We start from the raw sequence: 21434 nt of genomic DNA, 5'->3' as shown, positions 1-21434 counted from the left end.
TTATGATAAGCTGCCCTGGAACATCCTGGCAGTATACCCATTTTTAAAAGCAGTAACTATTCAGTAGTCTTAACCATAGAATATTCTTTTTTAAAAAAGGCCTAAAAGATATCTTATAAACAAAACAAGATGGGGCAACTTTGCCATAACAGAGGAACTTATCCCATTTTTACACAAGAAAGGTTCCAATAACCCTGACTTTTTTTCTTAGTTTCTAATCTCTGTCTCTCCTTTGCTACCTGAGGGAACACATATAGTTTGTGAGTAGAAATCTTATGCAGAGTAATTGTCTATGACTTACCTTAGGGCACTGCACAGCACAAGGCTCTGGTCTAGGCTGAGAAAGAGAGAAAGAAAACAAAGAACTAAAAGGTGAATGTTATGATAACTACAATGCAAACCTTTACACATTAGGGGCTAGGCTTTAGACTCAGGCCATGAACTAGGTAATAACGTATTTTGGAGTTCACAGAAATAGAGGGGAAAGTTTTCTGTTGGGACACCACATAGGCTCTTGCTGAGCTCATTAGAGGCTACAACTCAACACGTACGTGCACGCTCACCCATCTACCAAATCCATTTCCCTTCTCTCACACATGGATCCTCAGGAAGACAAGGGAAAAATGAGGCTAAAACCTATCTTCGTGCACAGCTCCCTTCAACAAGGTTCCTGTTTCCTTAGGGGACAAGAAAACTTTACCAAGGAGGGCTGAGGCAGATGGGGAGGGGAGAAGAAACTTTAATCCTGTCTCCATAACCCCACCACCCTCACCACTGTGGACGCTTTTGAAAGGGAGACCAGTGCCTCCTAGTCAGAAGATGCCTGATCAGATGAGTGGGTTGGAGAGGTCAGCAAGGGACAGGAAGGCCGGAGTGGCCTTGATAAGCCACCTGTTTATTACAATTATGAAGAGGTGAAGAGGAAGTTACTTCATCAGAAACCTCAGGAGTAGGACAGTGGTAATGTCTCTTCTACACCTTGGCAGAATGTGATAGGTACAGTAACTGGATTAGCAAGTGGTTATTGTACACAGCAGAAATTCCCACCTCTTGCAAATCTATCTGTTCTCATCCTGTAGAGAAAACCCTGGGCCTAATGCAAATAAAAGAAGCCATTGTGCTTTTCTCCTTCAGCATGCCTTCTGTAGCATGAGTGCTCCCTTAATGCAAGAGGCAAATGTGCCTTCTTACTCGTCGTCTTATTCACTTTCCTCCACTGCTGGATCTATTCAGTTGCTCAGAAAACCACAGGCAATCCCTGTCCTCTGCTGCATGAGCAGTGCCTTACCCTGTCGATGATGCAGAGGGCACTGGCAAGCCCCGCTTCCATCTCCGACAGACTGTTTGAGTCTCGCACAAAGAAAACATTACGTGATTCTTCATTGGTCACCAGGCGACGCAGCTGCTCACGATCAGCCCCTTCCATCCCCACTGCTAGCACCTGGATCCCTGCAAGGTCCATAGAAGGGAACTCAATGGCGGTCCTTCATGTTAATTACTCACTGGAGATGGTGCAGTCCAGGTGAGGAGGCTGAGCATACAAGTAGCTCAGCTCATTTTTTCAAAGGCAAGTTTCAGCCAGGGCTGCCCAAACTGTATCAAAGCAACTTAAGGATACCTAAGTTAAAAAAAAAAGGATTATCCTATTTCTTCAGCAAGGCCAAATGACAGACTGCTCAGCTAGAAGTGTTCAGATCCATTCATACCATTAAGTACAAGGCCATATGGGAGTTTCCTTCAAAACCTCTCTAAAAATTTGGAGCATTAATGAAAAACAAGAAGTCAGCCTCCTCCAGGGTGAATATACACGTTATTCCTTGATGAAATTTAAGTTAAAAAAATACTGAAAAGAAATTGCTGGGTTCAGCCAGTAGTTGGAGATGTAGTGTTCAAAAAGGAACACTGATTCATATGATGTGGTTGTATACTAAAGGTGCTCCCTTATGGCATGTAAGTTACTTCCCATTCTGTTTTTCTTCTGGAAGATTCACTGGTTTTTGTAGCTTCTTATTTGTGGTGTGCAAAATGTTTCAAATTATGTTTCAAGATTGAAATGCAACATCCTGAGCAAAAAAACAGCTTTCCTAACCTCACTGGAAGTGTTCTGGCATGCTGAAATGGTTCTGAGCACAAAACAGCTGCTTATCTGCTTTGAATTCAGAATATTTCCAATACAATCAGAATAGCAACAAAACACTTCCAGTAGAGGTAGTCCTCGGGTTATCGCCATTCATTCAGCGACTGTTCAAAGTTACCAGGGGGCTGAACTGATGGTACTTATGACAGGTCCTCATAGTTCTGGCCACCACAGCATCCCCGCAGTCACATAATTGCAATCCAGGCGCTTGGCACCTGGCTCACGATTACGATGTCACAGTGAGCTACAGTCATGTGATTGCTATTTCCAGCATTCCCTACTGGCTTCCCACAAGCAAAGACAATGGGGAAGCCAGCAGGAAGTTGGAAGTTGCAGTCACATGGGGTCCTCATTTAATGACCTGTGCAGTCCTCGTTTAACAACAGCAACTGGGACTGCTGTCGCTAAGCGATGCAGTCATGTAATGGTGTGCTTAGCAATGGAGTTTCCAGTCCCAATTGCCATTGTAACCCAAGAACTATCTGTAACATTGAATAATTTGTTTCAAGCCAAAAGCATTCTGGTGTGTTTGGGTAGGGACAGTATATCCATTCTGGCCCTCTTTGATCTCTCAGTGGCTTTCAGTTCCATCAATCTTGGTATCCTTCTGGCATGGCTGAGGGAGTTGGGGGCACAGTCTTCAGTGGTTCTCCTCCTTCCTCTGAAGCCAGTTCTAGTCAGTGTTGGAGGGAGAGGCCCCTGCTTTTCAGAGTGACACAGGGATCGACCCCCTGCTCTTATTTCATATCTACATGGAACCATTGGGTGCAATAATCTGTCAACACACCATTAAGTATCATAAGTGCACTGATGATACTCAGGTATACATCTTTGCTCTGGGCTACCCAGAAGGGTACTTTCCCAGTGCCTGGAGGTTTTTGTGGGTCTGGATGGGGAAGACCGGAGTTCACCTTAACCCTGACAAGATTGAGTAGTTGTGGGTTTTAGGTCCCTGTATCTAGTGGTTCTCCATCATTAACTCTAGAGAGGATAAGACTCCCCCAATAGAATTGGTATGCAATCTGGGGGTCTTCCTGGATTTGCAACTCCTCTCTGAGGAACAGGCAGTAGCAGTAGGAGAGCCTTTGCACAATTACAACTTATGCACCAGTTGCACCTGTTCCTAGATCAGAAGGCACTGCTCATGGTCACTCATGCTTTTATCACCTCCCAGTTGGACTACTGCAATGCACTCTACAAGGGGCTGCTCTTGAAGACCATCTGGAAGTTTCAGCTGCTCCAGAATACAGTGGCACATGCAATATTGGACACACCACAGTACACCTACATAATGCTGCTGCTATGTGAGTTGCACTGGCTCCCAAGGGGATTTGGGTGCAATTCAAGGTGCTGGTTGCCACCTTTAAAACCCTACATGGCATGGGGCCAGGTTACTTGCAGGACCACTTCTCCCCTATGGTTTCTGCCATCCTACCAGATCAGGAAGAGTGGGCATGCTCCATCATTTAGTGGGTCCTAAGAAACATATCTTCTCTGTCATGGCACCTGCTCTGTGGAACAGTCTGCCCCCAAGACATGGACAGCCTTGACCCAGCTGGCTTTTCAGAAGGCCGTGAAGACCTGGCTCTTCCCCCAGGCATTGGGGCTGGGGTGTTAATGGAGCCCTAATGTGGGTGTAGGTGTGCTTGTTATGTTGTTACTGATTATTTTTAGGGGTCTCAAATGGTTTTTCTTTAATGGATTGTGAATTTGGCTTTGTTTTTATCTCTGTTCACCATCCAGACAGCCTTGGCAGATGGTGGGCATATAAATATGGTTAATAAATATATAGATAAATGCTGAATTTTAAATGTTTTGTCTACCCCAATGCTTACATTCTTCTGATTTGCATATGCCAATGGTTTGGAACAGACAGACTATGGAACTGGATACTGTGCATTTTTATGTTTAAACAAACAAACAAAAAACCCCTACCATATGATAAAGTTGGAAGGATACCTATTCTCTGTCAGTTTTACAAGTTCTGAAGAATTTGAACAAACATTTTATCACAGAGAGTTTTTCTTAATGTTAATTTAAATATAAATAATTCAATGTATAATATGGCATGAACATATGAGTTAAGTTTGAAGATAAATATACAGTATACAGTTAAGATGCATCAGAATTAAACTAAGCTACCGGTCACTAAAATGTCTCGGTGTCCAACCCAAACTGAAAGGAGAAAGCCACAGTCAAGGTAAGTTGACCGGGAATAAGTAGACCAGTACTTGATCTCTTAGTCTTACCAAAAAAAAAAAAAAGATAAAGAAGTGTTTTGAAGAAAACTATCCCTTTAAGAACATTTTATTAGAGAGCAGCAGCAATAGCAGATGCTTCTCTCGTGTGTGCTGCATTCCAGACTTGAAGGACTGGTGACTTACCGGCAGCTTTGACTTCCCTGGCAGGGCCGATGGCATCATCACTGGATGACCCATCTGCCAATATCACCAAGGTTCCTGGTACACTGGGTCTTCGCCCTGCAACGGGGCTCAGCATGTAGGTCTTCACAAAATTAATGGCTGCTCCTTCATAGAAAAAGTAACAACCGATATGCACTCAGAGAAACACACACTTTAGTAAGAGCCCTAGTGACGTGTTGCTCATTTCAGGTATTTACTAGCAACCCCTGTGAATATTAACATCATGATCGCAGGTAGAATTTCAAAGGAAACAAGATTGTTTCTTTTTCTTCCTGCTTTGAGAAAGGAACTGCAATTCCCTCCCTGTTCCTGGAATCAAAGAAAGGAATGGGTGACTCCTTACCAATGGCATTGCTGCTAGGCTCCTCATAGCGCAGTGAGCGGATATGCTGCAGGACAGTTGCTAAATCACTGGAACGATTAAGCGGGAGCAAAGGGAGGCTTCGGTAGCTGTAAATCACAATGCCCACCTGGAGCAGGCAGAAAAGAAAAGAGAAAATAAATGCGATAAAAGCAGAATCCAAAGATGAAGTAGCATGCAGCCAAGACAGGAAAGATCCCCATCTTAGGAACCGAGAGAAACCAGGAGTGATATATACATTTACTTCTCAGCCTTTTGAAATTGGCAAGACCAGGAAACAGGAGTTGCCAATAGCCTTGGAATATACTTCAGTGCATTTAGGGTACCGCAGCAGAAACTTGAAAGCCCATCAAACCCCCACCCTACTTCAAGTTATACTAATACAATCAAAGTGGAATTGTCCTGAGTTTCCTTCTCCAGCTTACTACTTTCCCAAAACTCAATGATTTCTTCTGTAATGGCTCAGTATTCTCTTCCATCTCTCTGAATCCCAACATTTCATTACAGAACTGGATCCCACCCTGTCATATCTCTGCAGGGACAAAATTTTGATTCACAGCTACTTGGATGGCCACATAAAACTCCACAACATGAAGTTACAGAACGTACCTTTACCAAATTCTATCCTTTGTCACCTCACTGGCACCAGCTATCAATTGCACTGATAGAATGAGAATCAGCAGGGCTATAACTGGGTCCACTTCACCCAGTGAAATAACTTCAAATGTCTTTGTGCATTCAGTACATGTGAATCAAACAAGAAGGAAGAACTGCAAAATCTTGATGATGTTGGTTACCTGGGTGGTTTCAGGGCCCAGGCGACCCAGGGCGGAGATAGTGTTGGAGAGGAAGCTTCGCACAGCCTCTGCATTGTAGGCTTTGTCTCGAGTTGTATGTACAAGAAAAATGATATCACGCTGGGCATCTGGACAGACTGCAGAATGGAATGCTTCAGAGTGAGTAAGAACGGCTTCCCTCCATCCCCCCAAAAACATGCAAATGAGAACTGAAGAGATTTTACTTCCTGTGTAGCTGCTTCTAACTCTCCACCCAAATAGTTTCAAATCAGACGACTTAATTATATTTTATTTTTAAATACTGTAGTATTTTAAAAACATTTTCCCAAATGGCTTGCCATGTGAATCTGAAAGAGCTACCTAAACCTACTGAAACAAAACTGAGCCAAAGGAGTGTCATATAATCTCTCTGTAACAGGTCAAGGAATAGACAGACCAGGAAATCTAAAGTGTAGGGTTTAAAATAGGCTCATCATTGTTAAAAACAAACACTCCAGGACTCCCTCTCAAAAATAGGACTTCATCTTTCTCTCCCACCAAATATTAAGTGCAGCCCCTGCCACCCAAAAGTTGACCACCATCTTACAAGTATGAGGCTCTAGAGACCCAGTGCAAACTACAGTGATGCCAAAATGGCAGCATGCTGTGGTGACATCACACAAACATCATTACTTACTTGTGGTCAAGTTTCTGACACAAGTATGTAACTTGTAGCACCTGTTTGATCACACATGCTTTGCCATTTGCTCCCCTCGCATGGATACCCAGGTAAAGACATTCCTCCACAAAGCAAAACTCACCTGTCTGGTCAGTAACAGAAACCTCAGCCCCAGAGATGCTCCCAAACAGCGGGCGAATAGTAAAGGTGTATCGCTCACCCAGATGCAACCCAGACACTGGGTAGGATGTTTCTGATCCAGGCAACGATCTTTGTGCCTCTCCTTCCTCTGAAACAAAGGAGGAACACGATGGAGGATTAACACAGTTAATTTTACACAGGAGTAATAAATGGGGATAGTGTGTCTCATGAAGTATCCAACCTCAAGTTGCCAGGGAGACTTGGAAGATGTAACCAAAGGGTTATCATATGAAATGTTATGTTGCATCTGGGTGAATGTTGCATCAACACTCAGCTCTGTTCAAAAGCCAGTCACTTTAACAGAGGAGAAAGGAATAACCTTGCCCTAACAGTCAAACTTTTTAGCTGAGCAATCCTGAGAAACAGTGTGCTATAGCAGCTAAGAATAATGATAAACAATTAAAATGTTATTTAACAATCATATTAAAACAATCATTTTAAGAATAATAACATTCCTCCTCTGTGCTTATTTACAGAATGATGGTTTATTTTATCACAAGGGCCACTGGTGTTTTCTTTTCGCTGATTATCATCTCCTTTTCCTTTCTCTCTTTTGACTTCTTCCAGCTGTCAATGGCCTCTGAACCTCAGTTTCTCTCCAAATTCTCTTAGCTTTTTGCCTCACTTTCCTTATAAGAAAATGACCAGTTAACCCTTTATTTGCTTTCTATTAAAGCAACAATCTTCTATTCCTTTCACAACAATAAGGAGAACAATGCCTCATGATCTCTTTGAAGGAAAGACAGAATATGAATGTAATAAATGAATAAATGGCATGGTATCTGCTCTTGCTGACTGCAGGCCTCCTTTCCTTACTCTGCCTTCAGCTGGACAAAGACTGGATCCAATAGGATTATGTCACTGATATTTTCTCTGTCCAAATTCTAAATTTATTTATTAAATTTATATAGCTGCCCATCTCACGTATGTGCTTATAGAAGCAACAGTGTAGAATGATAGTTGTAATGGTTCAGGTGATAGACTAGTGTGGTGAGATCTTCAGCCACAGAAGCTCAACAGGGGACATTGGACCAGTCACTACCTTTCAGTCCAGTCTGGATGGCCTTTGCTCAGATTACTATATTCAGTCTCTGTGGAGCTTGCCAAGACTAGCCAGAAACTTTAGTTGGTCCAAAATGCATTGGCTTATATGCTCATTGATCAGTCACAATACTGCTGTATTACACTGTTGCTGTGGGAACTGCATTGGTGTATAATGTTTCTAAATGAAATCCACAATGCTGGTCACTAGCTTTGAAGTTCTATAAAGCTCAGAGTCTGGGTATTTAGGATACCATTTCTCCCAGATACTGTTGATCCTGCCTGCCTGAACCAAATAGCCAGAGAACACTTGCTAAGGGTCCCTAACTATCTGGGGGTGTGGCAGGAGGGGGACAAATGGAGACGTTCTCTGTGGGAGCTCCCCTCTCCTGCAAACAGCCTGCCTCTAAAGCTAGGGCAGCCTCCATTCTCATGGCCTTCTGGAAGCTGGTAAAATCTGACTCTTTTAGACCTTTGGGAACTGACTGTAGAGTCACTGACACCATACTAATGAGTTAATGGCATTTTTGTATTTTTTATTATCATTGTCTTATTTTAGTATTAATATCTGTAAACTATTTAGAGTCTGAATGGATTGAGGAAGTGGAAGAAATGGGATAAATAAACAAAGAAACTCAGTATTGGTATTTTTATTTGATATGTACTTATATCTAAGCATTGTACAAGATCTTTTCCCCCATAACAACAATCCTTAAGGGTAAGTTGGGCTGAGAAAGAGCGACATGTGCAAAGTCACCTTGTGAGCAGCTATGACTGAGAGTGGACTAGAATCTGGGTTTCCCGATTCCTAGGATAATGCCTTGACCACTACCCCACAAAACATTGTTGTAAAGGAAAATCAGAAAGATGTGATATAAATGTAGGGATATTAGGGATATATGTAGGGATACATCAAATACAATGACCAACCTCTTGGAGATTTCCATGTAAGATGATAGCCAGTAGCCCCAGGGACTGGAGTCCAGGTCAAAGTTACAGAATCCTTCTGAGTACCTGCCACCTGGAAATTGGTCACCCGGCCTGCAGCTGCTAGAGAAATAAAGGTAAATGTGGGAGAGTTAATTTGGTCCTTGATAGTGAAGGGAATATCTAGAGAAGCTCTTGGTAGGAACTCATATTCATGACCATAGAGAGTAGATATCAAACTTGTGATCCATTGTAGCACTATGGTAGTTCCAATCTTAGTCAGAACTGCTGTGCACAAATGAGAGAATATTTTCATCAGAAGAAATATTTGTTAGGGCTATACAAAATTTAATGGGATGATTTCATTTGAAAGTAATTGGCTCAAATCATTGCACTGTAGCAGGTCCATGAAACAGCCTGGCACTTTTACCTACTGCTCTGCTTCAGCTGCTTCTTTGGTCCTTCAGAAGACTTCTGTGCAAGCACAGTGGAGAAGCCACTTATTTTGAAGCAGACTGGCCTGTCTTGATGCTTGTGAGGCTGAGTACATCCCTGCCAAAGTTTTAAGCATAAGCGGAAGATCACATCATTTCTGATGCTGAAAGCAGAGTGCTGAGGCAGAATGCATCAGCTTTATATAGACCTGGTAGCTATATACCAAAGATAGGTAGGATAACAGTACCACTGTATATACAAAACTAATTTTATTGTCTGTTACATATTGGCTTGAATATTACACAGAGAAAAGCGGTACATAAATAAGGAAGTATTATAGGTGTGAAAACAATTTGTCCACAGTTGAAGCTCTGCTTCTTGAACTACCTTCTTACAGTATATGCGCTACCACCAAGTGAACTAGAATGTGGGAGAAACAGCCTAAAAGCAACATTCTGGAGTACCCCTCTAATTTGGGAGTTCTCCCTCTAACCAGGTTAGACTAATATCAAGACAAGCTATTTATACTGTTATTTAGGTTTCATGTCAGTTTTAGGTGATACATTTTGCTTTGTGTGATGTTTAAAGTTTTTTTTAAGGCAACTTAAGAACAGTTCTTTAAAAATTGCTTTAAAGATTAAAGGTTATTTTTTTTAGTTCTAAGCTTAGAAATGGAGCTGCAACAGCCAATGGAATTAAATATCAGGAAAGAAATGAAAGACCCAAGTATCCACTGATCTCTGGCAATACTGTAGAAGAATCTTACATATCAGATAATTACATATCAGATAAAAATATAATTTCTCTAATCTGCATGAAAGAACTACAAAGCTCCAAAGCAGGGCTCTTAGCTGCAAGAAAATGCAACAATGATTTCACCAAAAGAAGTGTCTCTTAGGGACCAACAGGGGCCATTGATGAAAACCAATGAACCAGATAGGACTGGCTTATCTCTGTCTGGTCTCTTTTCTCCTTATGTATGAAATTTAAATTCCATATATAAATAGATGTTAGTCTAGCAACTTTTGTGCTGTTGACTTCTAACTCTGGAGTGACAGGCCACCTTAGCAAAAGGTTGGGTTACCAGTGGCGGCGACAATGGCCACAGCTTCGCTTTCCCGGTTGCCAGTCAGGCTTGTGATGCGGATGTCATAGCGCCCTCCTGGCTGCAGATCTTCAATGTCATAGGTGTTAATATGGGCTGGCAACAGCTGGCTCCTCTCTGGCCCACCTGTCCCACATAAGAGAGCTAGTTAATTACTTGGATGATGGGTGGCAGTGAAAGAGGAGGTGATCTAGGAAGTGCTTATCACCTGCTGGGCGCCAGGTGAGCCGATAGCCCGTGCTCCCTGGTGCTGGGCTCCATTCTAGTCGGATACGGGTTTCTGAGGAGTCAGTCACACGCAGATTTCCAACGGGTTGAATTGGGATTGCCGCTGAAAGGAAAAATGTAGGATTAACAGTGGAAAAAAAGCCAGGTAGTCTGGTCATCAACAAAGAGAAATAAATACTCTAGAAGGAACTATTCCTCTTATGAAACATAGATAAGAGATACCTTCAGTATGAGGTAGAAATAAACTTTTTTTTTCACTTTAAAAATTGCTATTTGTATCCTCCATGAATAATCACTAAAATGTTGCTTCCTTGAATAACACCAATAATAACACCTGAATAACCAACTTAGGTGCTGAGATCAGGTATGGTGGTCTATAGATATGGTCCACAAGATGGTGTCCAGGAGGAATCTTTTTTGGAGGTTATGCTCCAGGGGAAGGAATTTTATTCTGAGAAGAATATTTCAGACAATAACTTAAAGATGTTTGCATTCTTGAACAATTGCAGGTTGACAGCTTGTCTAAAACCAAGCTCCTTTGAATTAATTGCCACCAGAGACAGATATTTTTAATATAGCTTGATGCTATACTTTTACTGTTTTTGTTGACTATTATTTATTTTATTTATCATATTTATATAGCCGCCCATCTCACACAAGGTGACTCTGGGTGGCGTATTATGCATTTTTACTCTATGCATTGGAAGGAAGAACAGTATACTGATCAAATTAAATTAAAACATTGCAGAGGCAGAACCTTCTCTATCCATAGTTTGTGCACTCAGAGAACTTCTGTAAGGGTGACGGGTACAAGTGCAGCAACAATACAATCCAGGGTGTCAAATATTATTAGAAAGTGCCAGATGATTCCTCCCTAACTTTTTGCTAGGAAACTGAAGCATAATATGGCTAAAATTCCACCTGGAGCTTCTTGAAAGCAGAATAATAAGAATCTTGACACACAAATATGGACAAATAAGTCTTACGTGTTGTGACAGTAATAGATACAGGGTTTCCTTCACGATTCCCAATCAGTGCTGTGACTTTTACAATGTAGCTGACTCCTCCTTCCAGGTTTTCTAAGTCAAAGGAATTAACATTTCCCAAGACCAGTTTGCTGCTTTCAGGTCCACCTTCAAAAGAAGAGAACGTGACCTTCCTAGTGAAAAAGATGACCAAAGCCACCCCAGGCCATTGCAGCCCACGCAAATAAGTATAAAGCTTGATCACACCAACAGGCAGCCCCTCTTCTCCCTAATTCTACATTTCCTTCCAGCAAACAACAAGGCAGCCTGAAAATCTCCAACGTCAGTCCCAAAATCAGCTATGCTTTTGATTTATGATGATTTTGTTTTTCTACTCCCAGAACTAAGATGCACAAATTAAGACTGTAGCAGACATTCAGAATTGAAAACCTACTCTTCATATTTATTTTCATGCTGCTTTTAACATTCATAGGGATTCTTTAAAAAAAAATTACTTAAATCTTCATTTTCTTAATAAGGCAGTGATGTCAAATTATCAGCTTTTCAAGTCCATGGCTTGTACTGTGATTTTTTCCCTCTAACATTCCTAAATTCAATACAACCATAATTTGTAATAACGAATTAATTTCTATTAAAAATATGTGTTTGCAAGAACTTTTTTTTAAAAAATTGCTTGAGCATTCCCTGCTTCCCTTCCTAAATCCATTTCAATTCTCCCTTCTTCCTCTTCTCTGACCAGAACAAACAGTTCCCAGTTGGTCAGACAAGTCAATATAAATTTATCTTAAAGGATCAGTACCAATCACTAATTTTTGAAAGACATTAGCACAGAAATTGTTTTTCTTCCACCATCTTTTATATGAATGGAGTTCTGAAGTGAAAACAACCCCAACCTCCAGCAAATTCCATCCTCATATATATCATTTTGTTTCCTTCAAATATGACATTCTTACCCAAATAATGTGATTGGTAAATTTTAAATGTAATTTCCACCATAATGTTGATTTCATTCAGCTGATCCAATAAAAGGTATCACCTTAAGCTATTTTATATATGGGATCAATATATGGTAACATCACAGTATTCTTTGGATTGCGAAGAGCAGGTAATTGCTGACTTATGATTTATACATAATTTTATCTGTAATGTTGTAGACTGCTGGTAGTCTTTGTAAAATCAGTGGGTAAAAATCATCAATTCATCAGGGGTGTATAATCCTTAATTCATTCTGGTGTCTGAAGTTCAACAATAATCTTAGATATTACAAGCTTTATGGAACATCTCCATCTTAACCTTCCTCTTGAAGACCACCAGAGAAGCCCCACTTCCAGGGAAAGGGATGGAGTGAAAACCATAAAGATTTTCTGGCCTCACTTCTCTGGATCTTCCATATGGAGGAACCTTCAACATCTCAGCTTAGGAGTTGCTAAAAGAGGCAGTCCTGATGACACTTGGATGCCAAGCCATAAATGACTGTATATGTTAAAAACTAGCACTTCAAATTGTTTCCAGAAATCTATCAGAAACCAATACAGAGCTAAGAGTCACAACTGGAGCTTTAATGGGCCAGATAGTTTCTGAATTAATAGTAGCTTTGTCTTCCAATGATTCAACTTCAACTTGTTTCCAGACACCAGAACAAGACTTTAATTGCATCTCTGGCTTGTTCCAGCATTGAGTTGTAAAACTACCACCAGCATGCTGATGATATCTCATGCTGAACCAATGGACAACCTCTCCCAGTGGCTTCAAGTGGTTATTAAAATAATGAGCCTCTACAGGTCAATAGTAAACAAACATTTTCTTCAAGAGGCAAACTATTGTGAGGAAACCAGAAACAGAAGGCAGATTCCTTACCACTGCGCTGGCTCCATATCACTCGATATGCTGTAGCCCCTGGCACACCAACCCATGAGATGCGTACCACGTTGCCCCTGGATTCAAGGACTCTGAGGCTGGTGACTGTTCCCACTTGATCAGAGGCTTCAAGGCAAAGAACAAAAAGGGATGACTGCTAATAGGATTCTCAAGGTGGAGCAAAAAGGGTAGAGAGATGTGTATCCACAGCCAGAGTTGGTCTCACCTGTTGTAACTGTGGTGGTAGCTGAGTTCCCTTCTCTGCTGCCAACTAAGGCTGAAACTTCAATGACATAGACAGTCCCAGGCCTCAGACCCTCAATGGTGTAGGAATTTATATCAGCCGGTACGACTCGAGAGACCTCTTGACCTGGAGGGGGAGGAGAATAGATGTATATCAAGATGGAGGCAACAGATTACACACACAAGGAAGAAAACAGAGTGAACTCTTACAGCTTAAAACTACCAGAGAGCACAGATCAACCAATACATGCTTCCAAGCTCATTAACAATCTGGAACTCAATTGTCCTTTTGCATTTCACCACATTTTGCACTGTCATTCTTTGATCAAAATTTGTACTCACAAAAATGAATATCCTGGAGAAAATGTGCAAAAAAACCCTTTATCAGCAGAAATATACATCTAAAATTGCCTTATATATGCTGAATTACAAATGCTGTCTCGAGCTTCTGAAGAATAGGTGGAATATAACAAATAAAATGAATAAAATGTATAATTTACTAACCCATTCTTATCTGTATTTATAGGAATACAAAAATGTTCATGTTGGGGAAATGAATTATTTTCATCTGGAAAATTTACTGAAATGTTTGCCAAGTGACTTGGAAAATAAAAGAACAAATTTATGATTCAAAAATTCAAAAGTTGTAAAAAATTAAATAGGTCTATTCTTGCTGTGGGTATCCGTTTACTCAAATGCAGCACCTGGGAAACCAGGATTTTCACATCTAATCAACAGTCCATGCATACTACAAAAACAGTCTGTGGCAGGCCAAACATAAATAATTATGTTTCTCTGAGATGCAAATTTCAGTGAAGCAGCCTTACATTGTGCAGAAATGAGTTACATGTGCATATAAGGAGAAACAGGGAGGGAAATGCTGCTGTCTAAAGGAATGCAAGCTGCAAAGCAGAATGGAAGCAAAAAGAATTAACACATAACCAGCAACAGTGTGATGGATAGTATATTACACAACACATTCCCAGCTCTGGGAGATGAAAAGACAGCTAATATACTCCAGTCCCAAGAGTTTCCTGTTAGCTAATGAATTTTACCCCTGGCAGATTCAATAATGAAAGTCAGATCACAAGAAAATACAAAACACTTAGACTATATCAAGACTCCATTGGATATGACAGTACAAACAAGAAGGCATGGAAGGGAATGCTCTTTTTCCATACCTTGGATATAAATGACTATACTGTACTTCAGTGGTCTGTTTACATTTCAAGACTACAGTACTAAAATACCAAGGCTATTGCCTCTCGATATTAAAACGTATTTCACAGATTGCTAGATGATAACTAAAAAGAACCAGTCCTTTGAGGATAAAATACCCAGTCAAATTTTTCTATCTGAAACTGTCTTGCCTTTTATAATCCCCCAACTGACTTAGAATTGACAGGGAGAGGAAGCAAAAATTATCTGTGTATCATCTCAATTTCTTGGATGCAACTTTTCAGGGTGTGGATAAGAGGGAGGAAAGGGGACTGATGAAATCCTTCCATTTTCCAGTCTCCTAGGAAATAAGTCAAATGGATTATATTGAAAAAGTAAATCTCAGTTAGATTTCAAAAGCACAGAAAATGTCAGAACATGTCACACCCTGTAGAAGAGAGAAAAACAGATTTTTTGGCATCCAGAAAAGTAGCTTCAAGCTGAAACTGAGCTGGTCTTCTCTTACAAGGGTGCACGTTTCTCCCACAAGGAAACTTGTTATTATTTCCTGTGATTATTCATCTTAAAGTGAAATGTATCTTACATGTATATAAAGGGTGGGTAGTGTTTGGGATTTGAAGGGGAAAAGGTGCTTTGGAGCATATAGTACCTATCGGCAGCTCCTTAAACCAAAAACTTTTCTTGAGGCGGCCTACAGCTATGGAGACAAGCTGTGTGATCCCAGGGAAAGATGCAGCTGCTTTAAGAAGTTGCTGACATGTCCTACATGAGCATCCCTGCACACTCCAGAACATACACATACACGTACTGTACATACACACAAGCACCATATACAGGTGAAACTCAAAAAATTAGAATATCGTGCAAATGTTCCTTTATTTCAGTAAGGCAACTCAAAATGTGAAACTAATATATGAGATAGACGCATTACATGCAAAGCGAGATATGTCAAGCCTTACTTTGGTATAATTGTGATGAGTATGGCGTACAGCTTATGAAAACCCCAAATTCACAATCTCAGAAAATTAGAATAGTGTGAAAAGGTTCAATATTCTAGGCTCAAAGTGTCCCACTCTAATCAGCTAATGAATCCATAACACCTGCAAAGGGTTCCTGAGCCTTTAAATGGTCTCTCAGGCTGGTTCAGTAGGAATCACAAGCATGGGAAAGACTGCTGACCTGACAGTTGTGCAGAAAACCATCATTGACACCCTCCATAAGGAGGGAAAGCCCCAAAAGGTAATTGCAAAAGAGGTTGGATGTTCCCAAAGTGCTGTATCAAAGAACATCAATAGAAGGTTATGTGGAAGGGAAAAGTGTGGTAGAAAAAGGTGCACAAGCAGCAGGGATGATCGCAGCCTGGAGAGGATGGTCAGGAAAAGGCCATTCAAAAGTGTTGGGCACTTTCACAAGGAGTGGACTGAGGCTGGAGTCAGTGCATCAAGAGCCACCACACACAGACGGATCCTGGACATGGGCTTCAAATGTCGTATTCCAATTGTCAAGCCACTCCTGAACAACAAACAACGTCAGAAGCGTCTTACCTGGGCTACAGAAAAAAAGAACTGGTCTGTTGCCCAGTGGTCCAAAGTCCTCTTTTCTGATGAGAGCAACTTTTGCATCTCATTTGGGAACCAAGGACCCAGAGTCTGGAGGAAGAATGGAGATGCACACAATGCATGATGCTTGAAGTCCAGTGTGAAGTTTCCACAGTCTGTGTTGATTTGGGGAGCCATGTCATCTGCTGGTGTTGGTCCACTGTGCTTCATTAAGTCCAGGGTCAACACAGCCGTCTACCAGATTTTGGAGCACTTCATGCTTCCTTCCGCAGACGAGCTTTATGGGGATGCTGACTTAATTTTCCAGCAGGACTTGGTACCTGCCCACACTGCCAAAAGTACCAAAACCTGGCTCAGTGAGCATGGGATTACTGTGCTTGATTGGCCAGCAAACTCGCCTGACCTGAACCCCATAGAGAATCTATGGGGCATTGCCAAGAGAAAGATGAGGGACATGAGACCGAACAATGCAGCGGAGCTGAAGGCCGCTATTGAAGCATCCTGGTCTTCCATAACACCTCAGCAGTGCCACAGGCTGATAGCATCCATGCCATGCCGCATTGTGGCAGTCATTGATGCAAAAGGGGCCCAAACCAAGTACTGAGTACATATGCATGCTTATACTTTTCAGAGGTCCGATATTGTTCTATTTCCAATCCTTGTGTTATTGATGTCATGTAATATTCTAATTTTCTGAGATTGTGAATTTGGGGTTTTCATAAGCTGTACGCCATAATCATCACAATTATACCAAAGTAAGGCTTGACATATCTCGCTTTGCATGTAATGCGTCTATCTCATATATTAGTTTCACCTTTTGAGTTGCCTTACTGAAATAAATGAACATTTGCACGATATTCTAATTTTTCGAGTTTCACCTGTATAATCGTGGATAGGCCGAGAATTTTTGAAGCCAAAACACCAACCCAAAATTGGGTTTAGCTTATCTGTGAGTATATACCGTAGGCTTTTCCCACAGGTTTTTTAAAGTACCTGTATATTCCTTATATACTTATGTATAAACCCATCCGCAGATAAGCTGACCCTCAAATTTTAAACCAAAAATTCCATGAAAAATGAGCCACCTGTGGAAAAGGCAACGGTGAAAATTAAAACATATGAAAATTTTGAGGGTTGGCTTATCTGTGGGTGGTGCATTTTTCATGGTATTTTGGTTAAAAATTCAAGAGTCGCCTTATCTGTGGATGGGCTTATATGCAAATATATATGGTGTGTGTGTGTGTGTTTGTATTAATATTACACAACCATGTTGTTAAAAAACATTTAATTAAAAAATCTGTTATATAATTAAAATGTCCTCAGGGGGGGAATCACTAATCCCGCTTTAACACGTTTTGCCTTGGGATTTCTGGGACAACAATCTGGTCTGTGCTTGTGAACGCTTAGAAATATTTTAATATTGTGATTAAAGAAGAGCCTTTTGCTTAGAATTGGCAACTGACTGCCTAAACAGTTCTGAACTGGAAAGGAGATTAGCTTGTTCAGAGACACAAATAAGCTCTAGCATTTTATCAGATTACTAGTGTTTCCTGTTCTAAAATTATTTAGTTATGGCAATCAGAATAAAGAGAAGTTTTAAAAGCTTATCGGCTTAATCTTTTGAGTCCACTGACTTGTCCTCAGTGGCAACTGATCTGGCTTTTTTCAACAGGAAGCCAAAAGAAACGAGTAGAATATTTCAGTTCATAGGCAAGTGCCAAATTCTGCCCCTGATGCAAAACCAGTCTGAAAGGAATTCTCACCCTGAAGTCCTTACAGAAGTGCAGCTCAAGATCAAATTAAAGACAATTCCCAGTGTCAGTACTGGGGGAAAGGCATCTAACTCTCAGAAGTTAACAAGGATCCACTAGGAAGGCTGTAAATTTCAGAACCAAGCTTGGCTGGGGTTTATGGATATTTCAATTTGCTCCAAAGTCACATAGCCTGCTTGCCACCAAACTGGTATTTACTGAAACAATTATGTAGCATTAGAAGATGCTTTCAGAGAAGGTCTTTCTCATAAGACAGCCCTGCCTAATTCATGGAATGAGATGCAGATAAGGACGTTTTCTATTTGTTATCTTTCAGTGTTTTATCCTAATTTCTTCCATATTCTTCTTTCCAAGAAAAAGCCACTAAGGAGGAAAAGCCGGAACAGCAGCACAGTATTGTTTGGAAAAAAGCTGGCCAAAAGCCCTCCAACTGGAAGCATCCAAATATCTAATTTGTTCTCTTCCACCCATGTATTGTCACCATGTACTGTTGTAGCTTTGACACCATGTTGCCACCCACACTTCAATAATCAGATAGAATAAAATCCAAGTATGGACAGTACTGCGGCTGGAATGCATTATTCTGGGACCCACCAAGAACTCACCCTCTCTCAATCGCCATGTCACCTTATAGCCTGTAGCCCCAGGAACCCGATTCCAGGTAACACGCAATTGATTGGGCCCAGCTGGAGCTGCCTCTAGCTTGCTGATGCTGCCTACAGGTGGAGATTCTACAAGGGCAAGCATATAGATGAGGGAATGATGAGTAAAATCAGTTGAAAAATAATAAAATGGTTAGTAGCCATTATTCATTATAAATCATTTCACATATAGTATTTAGAGTTGTTCTTCCTGTTCTTCTTGAACATTACCTCAAGAACCTGTGCAACCAACCTGCCAGAGAGGGAGGTATTCTTTTCAGTCACTGGAGGAGGGGAGCTGAGGCTGCAATATCCTACTTTGCCTAAAGTCCTCGACTGTGTTTATCTTCTTCTCCCATTCTGATCTTTCTGCGGAGCCAGGATAGGGACAAGGGCGAAAGACCAGCATTTCACAATGCTCTGAGTATTTAATGGGAAGCCCAGATTTGCACAGCTGAAGCAACCTAAGTTTTAAAAGACATTAGGAGGAGCATGGTCCTGCTTTGCTACTGCTGCGTCAAATCTTGACCAAGGTTTACTGCTAGGCCTTTACCAGCCATAACAACTCTGCTGTGCTGAAGAGGTTAAAAAAAAATCACAATGCAGTTGCCGAAAGGAGGAAGTAGCTCCGGCTTCACAAGAGAACGCACCAACTTGGAGACTAAGGGTGGCAGGAGCGCTTTCTTGGGTGCCCAACTGCGTCGTTATTTGTACTAAGTATGTGACACCCTCCTTCAGATCCTGCAATTCAAAGAAACTCCGGTCGCCAGGAATTCTTTTTGTCTCCTCTGATCCATCTGAAACAATATGCAGAGGAAGCAGAATCAACCTGTGCTCGTATGGCAAACGTTAGTTAACTCGCAACCCTATCTTTCCATATAAGTCAAACAAAAACATTATTTTTCAACCCTGGTTCACACACTCATATTTATATCTTTCATATTACTATTTTTTACTATTTTTTATATAATTATTATATAATTATAATTATTATTGTATTGTTAATTTTTCTGTTTTTTTGGAATTATGTTTTAATTGTAAGCCGCCCAGAGACACAAATGTGAGATGAGAGGCTATATAAATCAAGTAAGGATATGTGTCTATGTCTATGTCTATGTCTATGTCTATGTCTATGTCTATGTCTATGTCTATGTCTATGTCTATGTCTATATGTCTATGTCTATGTCTATGTCTATATATGTGTGTGTGTGTCCCCTGAATCACTTTTACCATTTCCCACCATTTTCACTTTGGACTTCCAGTTGGTCTCTGTTTCTCTCCACCTCATTTTCCCACAAACTCCAGGCCATTTTCTCTCATAGTCACCAGCATAAGCATTGCAAGCAGAATAATGCATAGCACTAAAGTGAATTGTTCTTTTATCACAAATGACTACAAATGCACATTCATACTGCAGAATTCTGTTACTAGGAAGTGGAGAGACACACTGGAGTTACTTATTGGATAAATTGTGAGAATTACTTACTTCAGGATTTTCAGAGATTGTGCTTTTATGCATACAGGTAGTCCTCGCTTACGATTGCTCATTTAATGACAGTTTGAAGTTACGACGGCCTCGGAAAGGGTGCTTTACGGTCTGTAAAGCACTTCTGGCCATTGTAAAACATCGTGCCGCCCCCCGCCCCCATGGTCATGTGGCCGCATTTCAGGCACTTGGCAACTGGCTCGCATTTATGACTGGATGCCAGGCACCCTGCGATCATGGGATCCCCATTTGCAATGTCTTCTGCCAGCTTTCCCAGAAGGTCAATGCAGGGAAGTTTGCAAGCAGAGGGGAGGGAAGGAAACCTCTCAGTGCTGTGCAGGAGTGGAGCAGAAATCTTCAGGATTTGAGCTTCATACCTTCACACTGCTGAGAGATTTCCCCCCCCCCCCCTGCAGTGGTGTGCAGGAATGGAGCTCAAAACCTGAAGATTTCCGCTGTGTTCCTCCAACCCCAGGAAGGATTTACCTTCTGTCCAGAGAGTGGAGGGCAAACCCTTAGGTGGGCTTTAGGAACATTTGAGAGCGAAAGGGCTGTCTGCCAGGAGGATTTCAGCTCTCCATGGAGCTAGAACTGTCAGGCAGGCAGCCCTTTCACTCTCAAAGAGCTGCTTGCCGGGAGGGTTTCAGCTCCGCACTGAGCTGAAATCTTTCAGCAGACAGCTCTTTCGCTCCATCTGCTTAACAACTCAGGAGATTACTTAACGACAGCAACTGGGAGTGTCTGGATTGCTGTTGTTGAACAAAGCAGTCACATGGGTGTCCCACTTAATGACCGCTTCACTCAACGATTGAAATTCTGGTCCCAACTGTGGTTATTAGGTGAGGACCACCTGTAATAGGAAACCAAGATTTTTTATACCAAGAAAACAGTGGCACATTATTGTAAAGCCCAAAACAAAGAAATCATACTATGGCTTAGTGTTAAGTGCAAGCCTGGCCACTGAGGTAATATTAATTAAATAACAAATATAAATATAGTTATATACAAACTAAATATAACTACTGAAACCACAATTAACTACAGCATGATTAATGGTAGCATTGTACTTAAACAGTGAGAGCTGTTTTCCCAGCTTCAGAGAACATGGTCAATGGCCACTAATGCCATTTTTGCCATTCCTCACTGGGCGAAAGCTATAGATTACTCAGTTAATCTTTGACTTCATTGTTTCCTCTCCTCTTAGACCCCCAAAGAGCTCAATTAACTCTGCTGCCTTCTCTCACTTTCCTCCTCTTCTGCTTCTCCTCCAACTGACTCTCTTACAAATTCCTTTTATCAACTCCTTTTCCTCTTGGGGCCAGTTACTCTGTCTCAGTCTAACCTACCTCACAGAGTTTTTGTTGCTGTGGGGAAAATAGGAGGAGCAAGCATTATATA

General features: G+C 41.2%; 1 protein-coding gene across 1 annotated transcript in view; it reads right to left on the bottom strand.

Annotated features, from left to right (window-relative positions):
- COL7A1 (collagen type VII alpha 1 chain) overlaps window positions 1-21434 on the bottom strand; it is a 137018-nt gene that overhangs the window by 91115 nt on the left and 24469 nt on the right. The window contains exons 18-31 of the mRNA XM_025175014.2: window positions 19201-19347; window positions 18515-18640; window positions 13383-13526; window positions 13157-13282; window positions 11300-11446; window positions 10294-10416; window positions 10065-10211; window positions 8549-8668; window positions 6519-6665; window positions 5719-5855; window positions 4904-5030; window positions 4522-4665; window positions 1289-1449; window positions 302-337 (exon numbers count right to left, since the gene is read on the bottom strand). Coding sequence (XP_025030782.2) covers window positions 302-337; window positions 1289-1449; window positions 4522-4665; window positions 4904-5030; window positions 5719-5855; window positions 6519-6665; window positions 8549-8668; window positions 10065-10211; window positions 10294-10416; window positions 11300-11446; window positions 13157-13282; window positions 13383-13526; window positions 18515-18640; window positions 19201-19347 — 1832 coding nt within the window. The remainder of the gene's footprint in view (window positions 1-301; window positions 338-1288; window positions 1450-4521; window positions 4666-4903; window positions 5031-5718; window positions 5856-6518; window positions 6666-8548; window positions 8669-10064; window positions 10212-10293; window positions 10417-11299; window positions 11447-13156; window positions 13283-13382; window positions 13527-18514; window positions 18641-19200; window positions 19348-21434) is intronic.

Source organism: Python bivittatus, unplaced genomic scaffold (assembly GCF_059951505.1).
Source record: "Python bivittatus isolate LINGU-HERP-01145 unplaced genomic scaffold, Pbiv_v1 ctg000080_np1212, whole genome shotgun sequence".
Taxonomy (NCBI): domain Eukaryota; kingdom Metazoa; phylum Chordata; class Lepidosauria; order Squamata; family Pythonidae; genus Python; species Python bivittatus.
The sequence above is the reverse complement of the archived record's forward strand: the minus strand, read 5'-3'. Positions and strand labels throughout refer to the sequence as shown.